Source organism: Oncorhynchus tshawytscha, linkage group LG19 (assembly GCF_018296145.1).
Source record: "Oncorhynchus tshawytscha isolate Ot180627B linkage group LG19, Otsh_v2.0, whole genome shotgun sequence".
In the NCBI taxonomy this organism is placed as follows: Eukaryota; Metazoa; Chordata; class Actinopteri; order Salmoniformes; family Salmonidae; genus Oncorhynchus; species Oncorhynchus tshawytscha.
In genome coordinates this window covers 11,051,712-11,065,109 of record NC_056447.1, presented here as the reverse complement: position 1 = coordinate 11,065,109, position 13,398 = coordinate 11,051,712, and the positions used below count along the sequence as shown (strand labels likewise).

At 44.1% G+C, this 13,398-nt stretch overlaps 1 protein-coding gene across 3 annotated transcripts in view; it reads right to left on the bottom strand.

Moving 5' to 3' along the window:
- Positions 1–13,398, bottom strand: part of LOC112218362 (la-related protein 1-like) — a 104,782-nt gene that overhangs the window by 15,533 nt on the left and 75,851 nt on the right. For 2 of the 3 annotated variants that reach the window (XM_042301352.1, XM_042301354.1), the window contains 2 exons: positions 5,403–5,599; positions 1,177–1,575 (listed from right to left, as the gene is read on the bottom strand). In XM_042301352.1, the coding sequence (XP_042157286.1) occupies positions 1,177–1,575; positions 5,403–5,599 (596 nt within the window). The remainder of the gene's footprint in view (positions 1–1,176; positions 1,576–5,402; positions 5,600–13,398) is intronic. The other variant, XM_042301353.1, reaches the window with a different exon arrangement.

The following is a 13,398-nucleotide window of genomic DNA, read 5'->3' as shown; positions in this document are numbered from 1 at the left end:
CTTTTTGTAAAAAGGTCTTCACGGGTCCTGGTTGACCCGATATACCCGAGACCCAACCGAAATGCTAACTTGTCCCTCGAGACAGAGTCCTGTTTGATTGTCACTACAGCTGATAGAATTTCGGTTGTGGTTGGGTCCACTCGGGTCTAACTCCATTTAGATCCAGAGCAATCTACTTAGTCCAGGACTAGCCTTTATTTGTGTCCGATAAATCGTCCCAATATCAAATCAAACCAGGTGATGAACATTCAAAAGCAAAACATTTGATCATGTGATCATTTTCACCACCTCATTGCATGTCCAAAAACTGTTTTTTTCTTCTTCAAGAGTCAAACAAAAGATGGGGGGGAGATTAGGAAATAGGCTGTAATCAACAATGATCTGTGGAGCATAATGTACCTTCTTCAAAGTTTGGCAACGGTCAGACACGCACCAACATGGCATGGTGACCAAGAATACTGCTAGGCTATAGTATAAAAATAGCAACAAAATTATAGGAACTAAACTAGAACTCGACTTCTACACACTGAGCTTTTGTCGCAAATGGCACCCTATTGCCTATATAGTGTATTACTTTTGAACAGGGCCCATACATTTCCGGTAGTGCGGTAAATAGGATGCCATTTTGGATGCAACCTGGGAAACAAGACTTACTTTTCAAGCGCCAGCCATCTCTGACCAAGTTACCTGTGAAGACATCTGAAGAGCCATTTGTCCCCGAAACCCACTCCACAGAGCCCTTAGCCAGGCAAAGGCAGCCCAGGTAGGGTTTATTTATTAACACACCACTGGATGGGGGGGGGCACGTGAATGGCACAAAGTGCCCTGCCACAATGAGAGCAGGGACAAAAACAGCCCACTTAAATTATATCAGTGATACGCGGTTGTTCATAACCGATTGGTTTATTATTGTTGTCTATTTGTTGTTCTTTAATCTCCGAATGGTGACCGTCACAACAAGAGTGTATTTTGTTTAAATGGTTTCCGGTCCTGGTGGAAACTAGGCACATGCCTCATTTAACTAGAGAATCTGGAATTACTTAGGCTGTCCCCAAATAGTTAGTTACTACCTATTGAAAATTCTGATATCCATCCTCACAGTCCTCAAATGAATGCACCTATTCTAGATAAGAGTGCTTGCTACCTGACTACAGAGTTAAAGTGAAAGGGACTGACCTTGATGGTGGCGTACTCGGGTTCGTAGTTGTCATCCCACAGATCTGCTTCGTAGTAGTACAGGCCGTCGTTGATCACCTTCACCAGCTCATTGGTCAGCTTGGAGCGCGACGTGTGGTGGCCCGTGCGGTCACCCCCTGGGTGCTTGCGCAGGTAGGGCGGCGTCTGTGTCACAATGAGGATCTTGTTGACGTCATTGTCGGCGATCTCGCAGTCCGAGTCCTCATCGGACCAGTCGGTAAATGTATTCCTGCGGCCATCCATCTGCTCCATCTCCTCATCAAACATGAAGTCCAGCTCCTCGGGCTCATCCTTGGCTGAGGCGGTGGAGGGGATGAGGCTGAGGCCTGCCTTGGGCACCGGGGAGAGAGCGTCTTCCTTCTGCTGCAACGAAGGGGTCTACCATCAGTCAACGTCCATGGGAGGAGGCGTGGATAGATGGATGGGTGCCAAGGTGGAGAGGGAGACAAGGAAGTAGAGAAAGGGCAATGTAGAGGTATGGAGCAGGCAGACAGTCATACTGTATACAGGCAGGGACACCATGAAGAGGGTGCTGGTGAACAGATGAATAGATAACACCACAGGCAGGAGGAATGGACTGGTGATGAACAGTAACATATTGAACATAACCCAAATGGCAACCTATTCCCTATGTAGTGCACTACTTCGAACAAGCGCTTTGGTCTGTGCCTACTACCTGGCAGAATTAGATCATGATTACTTGCATCAATCCAGTGGTGATTTGTTTAGCAAACTCTGCAATCGCATGTGAACTACAAAAACACCCTAATCAAACAAATCCCTGGCTGGTGAGCACTTGAATTAAAGGGTATCTACACCAAAAAATGTCATTCTTAGATTTTTCCCAGACCTCAAAAGCGGTCACCTGAAGTGGTGTAAGCATTGCTGTGGACTTAAAGCAGTCACCTGAAGAGGTGTACATTGCTGTGGACTTTAAGCTGCACTATTCAGAAATTGCTCTGCCATCTTCTGGTCGCAAAAATTATAATAGATTTTCAGACTACTACAAATTTCAGACTACAATTTTTATATTGTAGAGGCTCATAGTACCATCTAAACTACTGTGAAAGATATTTTCCAAAACCAAAAATATTGTATTTTCAGCTTTTTGAAGCTGGTGTACAAACCGAAAGTAAAAGACACAAAAACAAAACTTAAGAACGGGAAGCATAGAAATAGTGCACATAAAACTGCTTCATAGACTCGTTTTCAATGAGAATGACAGATCTAACACACACCTTTCCATGTGAATTTGATAATGTCATCAAAAAACATACATATTACAGTTTTAAAACATTACATTTAGTTGTTTTGGTTACACTATCCCCGATTCAATGGAATGTACAGTTGATTCTCAAGATCTTGCACACTAATGAGATGCTATTGAGCTGACACTACTACACTGCCTGAACCAAGGACTACACACTTTCTGGTAAGTTTTGACTACAATACTAGGTGGGGTGAATGACAATTTTTTGTTAACTAGTAAATAGTAGCTTACAGCAAAGTGTGTATACCCTTCGTGGGGCGGCAGGGTAGCCTAGTGGTTAGAGCGCTGGACTAGTAACCGGAAGGTTGCAAGTTCAAACTCCCGAGCCGACAAGGTACAAATCTGTCGTTCTGCCCCTGAACAGGCAGTTAACCCACTGTTCCTAGGCCGTCATTGAAAATAATAATTTGTTCTTAACTGACTTGCCTGGTTAAATAAAGGTAAAAAAAAATAATAATCAAAAAATCATTTCTAACTGGTTAAATATTTCTGCGAGTTAGCTTTTGCTACCATGTGGTTTTTTAGCTTGCTTGAGCCTGCTAACTGAGGAGTGTTAATTCACCTGTTTCTATACATGTTTCATTTTAAAACCGTTATCTTACAAAGGAGTTTAATCTAGCTGCTTAACTATTTATCTGTACATGGAATTGTATTTATTTTTTTACTCACTTTTTAAAATAATCTTTACAGGAAAATGCCACAGGCACTATCTGATGTGTGGAGACATTTCACTGCAGCTAATGTAGAAGGAAAAGCTGTGTACATTTGCAAATACTGTGCCAAATCATATGTGAGGAATGCAATAAAGATGCAGAATCATCTGGCGAAGTGCATAAAGTTCCCTCAGCGCTCACAACAACCCCTGACAAGTCCCTCTACTTCTATTCGAGGTGTAAATGATGAATCAGACACCTTATCGATAGCAACAGCTCATGGTCCTCCTGGAATCAGAAGTTTTTTTAGACTCAATGGAGGAACGTAGTCAGAGAAATGCTGATGAATGTCTTCCTCGAGCTGTGTATGCAACTGGTTCACCTCTGATGCTCACAGGCAATGTGTATTGGAAGAGATTTCGGAATGTTCTTCGCCCAGCGTACACCCCTCCAACCAGACATGATTTATCTACTCATTTGCTGGATGCAGAGTTCAACAGAGTTCAAGTGAAGGTCAAGCAAATCATAGAGAAAGCAGACTGTACTGCAATCATCTCTGATGGGTGGTTGAATGTTCATGGGCAAGGAATAATTAACTACATCTCCACCCCTCAACCAGTATTCTACAAGAGCACAGACACAAGGGACAACAGACACACCGGTCTCTACATTGCAGATGAGCTGAAGGCAGTTATCAATGACCTTGGACCCCAGAAGGTATTTGCACAGGTGACAGACAATGCTGCGAACATGAAGGCTGCTTGGTCTAAAGTGGAGTCCTACCCTCACATCACACCCATTGGCTGTGCTGCTCATGCATTGAATCTGCTCCTCAAGGACATCATGGCACTGAAAACAATGGATACACTCTACAAGAGAGCCAAGGAAATGGTTATGTGAAGGGTCATCAAGTTATAGCAGCAAAGTGAGAAGAATAAGAGCACCACATTGAAGCTGCCCAGCAACACCCGTTGGGGTGGTGTTGTCGTCATGTTTGACAGTCTCCTGGAGGGGAAGGAGTCTCTCCAAGAAATGGCCATATCACAGTCTGCAGATATGGACAGCCCCATCAAGAGGATCCTCCTGGATGATGTATTTTGGGAGAGAGTGGTAAGCAGCCTGAAACCTAAAGCAGTAGCCATTCCACGGATTGAGGGAGACAATGCCATCCTGTCTGATGTTCAGACTCTGCTTGCAGATGTAAGAGAAGAAATCCGTACTGCCCTGCCCACTTCACTGTTAATCCAAGCAGAGTACACTGCAGTTCTGAAATACATCAAAAAGCATGAAGACTTCTGCCTGAAGCCCATACACGCCGCAGCGTACACGTTCGACCCAAAGTATGCTGGCAAGAGCATCCTGTCTGGTGCAGAGATCAACAAGGCCTATGGTGTCATCACTACTGTGTCTCACCCCCTTGGCCTGGATGAGGGCAAGGTTCTTAGCAGTCTGACGAAGTACACTACCAAGCAACGGCTTTGGGATGGAGATGCAATATGGCAGTCGTGCCAACATCTCATCAGCCACCTGGTGGAAGGGACTTTGTGGATCAGAGCCTCTTTCTCCTGTTGCCTCCATCATCCTCCAAATCCCACCAACATCAGCCACCTCAACTGGTCCTTGATTGGGAACACACACCAAAGCACGCAACAGGCTGACCAATACAAGGGTTGAAAAATTGGTGGCCATACGGGCAAATTAGAGGCTTTTTGAGCCTGACAACAAGCTATCCTCAAGGTTGGAAAGTGACAGTGAAGACGAGGCCTCAGAGTCTGATGTTCAAGAGGTGGACATTGAGGAGGTCCAGGGAGAAGACATGGAAGCCTGAGAGGAAGACAACCAAAGCTTTAATTTCTTGATGTATGTTGAAAAAGTTTTTGGGAGATACGATGGATCATTGGGGATCATTTAATATTCCCTTTCGTTGTTCAGCAAAATCATCCCATGCGAAGAGTCAACTCATTTAATTAAACTTCAATTTGTAACTAAATTGTATTATTTCGATTGGAAGGATTAAAATGTTTGTTTCCATATGATAAATATATCCAATGCAAAAAACAACTACATTTAAAATGGTATTAATATTAATTCCCATATATTCCCGTTAATTCCAACAGAGAAAATACATACAAATAGAACCGACAATGATCTTTGTTATAGAGATTTGTTTTTACAGATGTAGGATAATGGTCTGAGGTGAGTGAGAGCCATTCCGCTGTATCCTCTTTCATTGCCAGACCCCCTCAACTGGACATAGAGTGGCTGGATCCAACTCCACTCACCTTGGTTCTGGCCGGGGAGGGCTTGGGTCTCTTCTTCACCTCGATCCAGGACTCAGAGTCCAGGTCGGGCAGGCTGGCCGACAGTCCCTTGGGCATGCTCTTCAGGTTGGACACGTCCTGCTCCATCTTGGGCTGCATGGAGGCCCTGGTCATTCCCCTGGTGGGCGTGGAGGACCGGGGAGACCCTGGAGCAGACTCTGTCGATTAGATTGACTCTATAGGTGAGCACGAGACTAGACAAGCCTACAGAGTGGCCTAGTGAGGGTAAGCCCACTCTATATCAGCTACCTTTCAATAGTTGTCTCAAATGGCACCCTATTCTGTTTATAGTGTGTGCTTGGAATGCAGTCATAGCTACCACTCATACCCCTTGAACTACCTATCAGTCCTACCTGATTAAATAATAAGCGTTTTCTAATCATTGTCTATTAGACACAAAGCAGGAAAGCACTTGACTGAATCAGTGTACTCACAGAGAAGCAGTAAGAAATAAGCCCTTTTATCCAATCGTTTTACACCTCACAGTATTACACTGTATACCTCGGTCCTTAGGGAACAAGTGTCTGGGTTCTGCTCCAACTGAGCCAACGTACAGAAGCATTTAGCCTTCACCTGAGCGTTGTGATGTAAGTGGATAGCGAGAAACAAGCGTGTAGATAGTGATTGTGGCTGGCTAGGTGGTAGAGCACAGCCATGTGATTTAAGAGCTACTTTATATGGCTAAATGAATGTGCATGTAATGATAATGATATAATGTAATGATATATACACACACACACACACACACACACGTCGGTTCGATAGTCTCTTAAAGTGGGTGCGGCTGACTAGGTTTTTGATTTTCTCTATTTTTGCATATTGGTGGACACTGAATTGTTAGATCTTCAACCAAAACCCAATATTAGATAAAAGGAACCTGAGTGAACAAATAACGCATGTTGATAGCAGTGGAGGCTGGTGGGAGGAGCTATAGAAGGATGGACTAATTTTAAAGGGATGGAATGTAACCAATGGAACAGCATCAAACACACTGTTTAAATGCATTTGGTACCATTCCATAGATTTCATTCCAGCCATTACAATGAGCCTGTCCGGTTATAGCTCCTCCCACTAGCTTATTCTGATTATTAAATACATGAAAGCATTCTCAAACAAAGTTAAGCAACACCCAATGCTTACAGTCGGAAAAAAGAATCCCCCCTTACACTCAAATTGTTGTGCCACCACTAACTACAAATGACTGCAACCTAACCAGGGATTTTTCTGCAATTGAAAGCAACACTTGAGTATAGAAATTCACTGAATAACAGTAACGAGTAAAAACAAAATATACAGTAACGAGGCGATGTGCAGGGGTACGAGGTAGTCGAGGTAGCTACAGTGCATTCGGAAAGTATTCAGACCTTCACTTTTTTGCTACGTTACAGCATTATTCTAAAATGGATTAAATCGTTTTTTCCCCCCTTTTCAATCTACAGTTGTGGCCAAAAGTTCAGAATGGCACAAATATTAATTTTCAAAGTCTGCTGCCTCAGTTTGTATGATGGCAATTTGCATATACTCCAGAATGTTATTTTATTTTTTATCCGTTATTTTACCAGGTAAGTTGACTGAGAACACGTTCTCATTTGCAGCAACGACCTGGGGAATATTAGGTGACCGCGATGGTTCGAGGGCCAGATTGGGATTTTAGCCAGGACACCGGGGTTAACACCCCTACTATTACGATAAGTGTCATGGGATCTTTAATGACCTCAGAGAGTCAGGACACCCGTTTAAAGTCCCATCCGATAGACGGCACCGTACACAGGGCAGTGTCCCCAATCACTGCCCTGGGGCATTGGGATATTTATTTTTTTAGACCAGAGGAAAGAGTGCCTCCTACTGGCCCTCCAACACCACTTCCAGCAGCATCTGGTCTCCCATCCAGGTACTGACCAGGACCAACCCTGCTTAGCTTCAGAAGCAAAACAGCAGTGGTATGCAGGGTGGTATGCTGCTGGCATATGAAGAGTGATTAATTGCAAAGTCCCTCTTTGCCATGCAAATGAACTGAATCCCCAAAAGAACATTTTCACTGCATTTCAGCCCTGCCACAAAAGGACCAGCTGACATCATGTCAGTGATTCTCTTGTTAACACAGGTGTGAGTGTTGATGAGGACAAGGCTGGAGATGACTGTCATGCTGATTGAGTTCGAATAACAGACTGGAAGCTTCAAAAGGAGGCTGGTGCTTGGAATCAATGTTCTTCCTCTGTCAACCATGGTTACCTTCAAAGAAAACACGTGCCGTCATCAAAAGGGCTTCACAGGCAAGGATATTGCTGCCAGTAAGATTGCACCTAAAATCAACCATTTATCGGATCATCAAGAACTTCAAGGAAAGCGTTTCAATTGTTGTGAAGAAGGCTTCAGGGCGCCCAAGAAAAAAGTTGATTCAGTTGATTCAGCTGCGGGATTGGAGCACCACCAGTACAGAGCTTGCTCAGGAATGGCAGCAGGCAGGTGTGAGTGCATCTGCACGCACAGTGAGGCAAAGACTTTTGGAGGATGGCCTGGTGTCAAGAAGGGCATCAAAGAAGCCTCTTCTCTCCAGGAAAAACATCAGGGACAGACTGATATTCTGCAAAATATACAGGGATTGGACTACTGAGGACTGGGGTAAAGTCATTTTCTCTGATGAATCCCCTTTCCGATTGTTTGGGGCATCCGGAAAAAAGCTTGTCCGGAGAAGTCAAGGTGAGCATTACCATCAGTCCTGTCATGCCAACAGTAAAGCATCCTGAGACCATTCATGTGTGGGGCTGCTTCTCAGCCAAGGCAGTGGTCTCACTCGCAATTTTGCCTAAGAACACAGCCATGAATAAAGAATGGTACCAACATATCCCCGAGAGCAACTTCTCCCAACCATCCAGGAACAGTTTGTGGACAAACAATGCCTTTTCCAGCATGATGGAGCACCTTGCCATAAGGCAAAAGTGATGACTAAGTGGCTCGGGGAACAAAACATCGATATTTTAGGTCCATGGCCAGGAAACTCCCCAGACCTTAATCTCATTGAGAACTTGTGGTCAATCCTCAAGAGGCGGGTGGACAAACAAAAACCCACAAATTGACAAACTCCAAGCAAATATTATGCAAGAATGGGCTGCCATCAGTCAGGATGTGGCCCAGAAGTTAATTGACAGTATGCCAGGGCAGATTGCAGAGGCCTTGAAAAAAGTAGTGTCAACACTGCAAATATGGACTCGTTGCATCAACTTCATGTAATTGTCAATAAAAGTCTTTGACACTTATGAAATGCTAGTAATTATACTTCAGTAGTCCATAGTAACATCTGACAGACATTAGACACTGAAGCAGCAAACTTCGTGGAAATTAGTATGTGTCATTCTCAAACTTTTGGCCACGACTGTACACACAATACCCCATAATGACAAATCAAAACAGGCTTAGATTTTACAAATGTATATATAAATTTAAAAAATGAAATATCACATTTACATTAGTATTCCAACCATTTACTCAGCACTTTGTTGAAGCATCTTTGGCAGTGATTACAACCTCGAGTCTTCTTGGGTATGACGCTACAAGCTTGGCACACCTGTATTTGGGGAGTTTCTCCCATTCTACTCTGCAGATCCTCTCAAGCTCTGCCAGGTTGGATGGGGAGAGTTGCTGCACAGCTATGTTCAGGTCTATCCAGAGATGTTTGATCAGGTTCAAGTCCGGGCTCTGGCTGGGCCACTCAAGGACATTCAGAGACTTGTCACGAAGTCCCTCCTGCATTGTCTTGAATGTGTGCTTTGGGTCATTGTCCTGTTGGAAGGTGAACTGTCACCCCAATCTGAGGTCATGAGCGCTCTGGAGCAGGTTTTCATCAAGGATCTCTCTGTAGTTTGCTCTGTTCATCTTTCCCTCAATGTCGCCTAGTCTCTCAGTCCCTGTCACTGAAAAACATCCCCATAGCATGATGCTGCCACCACCATGCTTCACCGTAGGCATGGTGATGAGCGGTGCCAGTTTTCCACGAGATGTGGTACTTGGCATTCAGGCAAAATAGTTCAATATTGGTTTCATCAGAACAGAGAATCTTGTTTCTCATGGTCAGAGTCCTTTAGGTGCCTTTTGGCAAACTCCGAGCGGGCTGTCGTGCCTTGTACTGAGGAGAGGCTTCCGTCTGGCCACTCCACCATAAAGGCCCAATTGGTGGAGTGCTGCAGAGATGGCTGTCCTTCTGGAAGCTTTTACCATCTCCAAAGAGGAACTCTGGAGCTCTGTCACGAGTAACCATCATGTTCATGATTTGTTTAACACTTTTATTTTTTACTACATGATTCCATATGTGCAAGTTACAGTTTGTCTTCACTATTATTCTACAATGTAGAAAATACAAAAAAATAATAATAATAATCCTTGAATGAGTAGCTGTTCTAAAACTTTGACCGGTAGTGTAGACAGGTATGTGCCTTTCCAAATCATGTCCAAATCAATTGAATTTACCATAGGTGGACTCCAATCAAGTTGTAGAAACATCAAGGATGATCAATGGAAACAGGATGCACCTGAGCTCAATTGTGAGTCTCATAGCAAAGGGTCTGATTACTTACGTAAATAAGGTACCCGCTTTTTATGTTTAATACATTTGCACAAAAGATAGTGTTTTTTGCTTTGTCATTATGGGTTATTGTGTGTAGATTGATGAGAAAAATATAACATTTTAGAATAAGGCTGTAATGTAACAAAATGTGGAAAAAGTCAAGGGGTCAGAATACTTTCCAAAGATTTCCCTTTATTGTAATTATGGGGCCTAGACCGAACCATGAAACATCCCCAGACCATTCTTTCTCCTCCACCAAACTTTACAGTTGGCACTATGCATTCAGGCAGGTAGCATTCTCCTGGCATCCGCAAAACCCAGATTTGTTTGTCGGACTGCCAGATGAAGTGTGATTCATCACTCCAGAGAACGCATTTCCACTGCTCCAGAGTCCAATGGCGGCAAGCTTTATGCCACTCCAGCCGACACTTGGCATTGCACATGGCAATCTTAGGCTTGTGAGCGGCTGCTCGGCCATGGAAACCCATTTCATGAAGCTTCTGACGAACAGTTATTGTGCTGACGTTGCTTCCAGAGGCAGTTTGAAACTCGGTAGTGAGTGTTGCAACAGAGGACAGACATTTTTACGCGCTACAGAACTCAACGGTCCCGTTCTGTGAGCTTGTGTGGCCTACCACTTCGTGGCTGAGCCATTGTTGCGCCTAGACTTTTCCACTTCATAATAACAGCACTTACAGTTGACCAGGGCAGCTCTAGCAGGTCAGACATTTTACGAACTGACTTGCTGGAACGGTGGCATCCTATGATGGTGCCACATTGAAAGTCAGGGAGCTCTTCAGTGAGGCCATTCTACCACCAGCATTTGTCTATGGAGATTGCATGGCTGTGTACTTGATTTTGTACACCTGTCAGCAATGGGTGTGCCTGAAATGATGAATCCACTAATTTGAAGGGGTGTCCACATATATACAAATGTATGTGTGTGTGTGTGTGTGTGTGTGTGTGTGTGTGTGTTGGGGTGTCAGTGTAAGTATACAAGTGGGGCAAAACAAGTATTTAGTCAGCCACCAATTGTGCAAGTTCTCCCACTTAAAAAGATGAGAGGCCTGTAATTTTCATCATAGGTACACCAACTATGACAGACAAAATGAGATTTTTAATGAATTTATTTGCAAATTATGGTGGAAAATAAGTATTTGGTGAATAACAACAGTTTCTCAATACTTTATATACCCTTTGTTGGCAATGACAGAGGTCAAACATTTTCTGTAAGTCTTCACAAGGTTTTCACACACTGTTGCTGGTATTTTGTCCCATTCCTCCATGCAGATCTCCTCTAGAGCAGTGATGTTTTGGGGCTGTTGCTGGGCAACACGGACTTTCAACTCCCTCCAAAGATTTTCTATGGGGTTGAGATCTGGAGACTGGCTAGGCCACTCCAGGACCTTGAAATGTTTCTTACGAAGCCACTCCTTCGTTGCCCGGATGGTGTGTTTGGGATCATTGTCATGCTGAAAGACCCAGCCACGTTTCATCTTCAATCCCCTTGCTGATGGAAGGAGGTTTTCACTCAAAATCACACGATACATGGCCCCATTCATTCTTTCCTTTACACGGATCAGTCGTCCTGGTCCCTTTGCAGAAAAACAGCCCCAAAGCATGATGTTTCCACCCCCATGCTTCACAGTAGGTATGGTGTTCTTTGGATGCAACTCAGCATTCTTTGTCCTCCAAAAACAACGAGTTGAGTTTTTACCAAAAAGTTATATTTTGGTTTCATCTGACCATGTGACATTCTCCCAATCTTCTTCTGGATCATCCAAAATGCTCTCTAGCAAACTTCAGACCGGCCTGGACATGTACTGGCTTAAGCAGGGGGACACGTCTGGCACAGCAGGATTTCAGTCCCTGGCAGCATGGTGTGTTACTGATGGTAGGCTTTGTTACTTTGGTCCCAGCTCTCTGCAGGTCATTCACTAGGTCCCCCCCGCGTGGTTCTGGGATTTTTGCTCACCGTTCGTGTGATCATTTTGACCCCACAGGGTGAGATCTTGCGTGGAGCCCCTGATCGAGGGAGATTATCAGTGGTCTTGTATGTCTTCCATTTCCTAATAATTGCTCCCACAGTTGATTTCTTTAAACCAAGCTGCTTACCTATTGCAGATTCAGTCTTCCCAGCCTGGTGCAGGTCTACAATTTTGTTTCTGGTGTCCTTTGACAGCTCTTTGGTCTTGGCCATAGTGGAGTTTGGAGTGTGACTGTTTGAGGTTGTGGACAGGTGTCTTTTATACTGATAACAAGTTCAAACAGGTGCCATTAATAAGGTAACGAGTGGAGGACAGAGGAGCCTCTTAAATAAGTTACAGGTCTGTGAGAGCCAGAAATCTTGCTTATTTGTAGGTGACCAAATACTTATTTTCCACCATAATTTGCAAATAAATTCATTAAAAATCCTACAATGTGATTTTCTGGATTTTTTTCCTTCTCATTTTGTCTGTCATAGTTGAAGTGTACATATGATGACAATTACAGGCCTCTCTCATCTTTTTAAGTGGGAGAACTTGCACAATTGGTGGCTGACTAAATACTTTTTTGCCCCACTATGTGTGCGGGTAGAGTCTAGAGGGTGTGGATAGAGTCAGCGCAAGACAGTTAAAAAAAAAAAAAAGGGTAAATGCAGGTATTCCAGGTAGCAATTTGATTAGCTATTTAGCAGCCTTGTTTAGCAGTCTTATGGCTTGGGGGTAGAAGCTGTTTCAGGGTCCTATTGGTTCCAAACTGGTACTGCTTACCGTGCGGTAGCATTGAGAACAGTCCATGGCTTGGGTGGCTGGAATCTGACAATATTTTGGGCCTTCCTCAGACACCCCCTGGTATAGATGTCCTGGATGGCAGGATGCTCGGCCCCAGTGATGTACTGGGACATACTCACCACCCTTTGTAGTGCCTTGGGACGAGTGCCTTGCAGATGCCGTAATAGGTAGAGATGCAGCCAGTCAAGACACTATCAATGGTGTAGTTGTAGGACTTTGAGGATCTGAGAGAGCCCATGTCTGAGAGAGCCCATGCCCAGCCTCCTGATCGTCGAAATGTCACATTTTGACAAATTCTTCCAGGAGTCTTGATGATCATCCAGGTGCTTTTTGGCAAAATTTAAGTCAACTTTTTGGACGACATGGGTCCCGTTATGTCTGGTGAAAACCAAATACTGCATCCCACAGTAAGAACATCATAACAACAGTAAAGCATGGTGGTGGTAGTAATGTGATGGATTGGGGATGCTTTGCTGCCTCAGGACCTGGATGACTTGCCGTCATTGAAGGAACCATGAATTCTGTTCTGTATTAGATAGTTTTAATGGAGAATGTCAGGCAATTCGTACGTGAGCTGAAGCACAGCTGGGTCATTGCAGCAAGACCCAGCAAAAGATCCAGA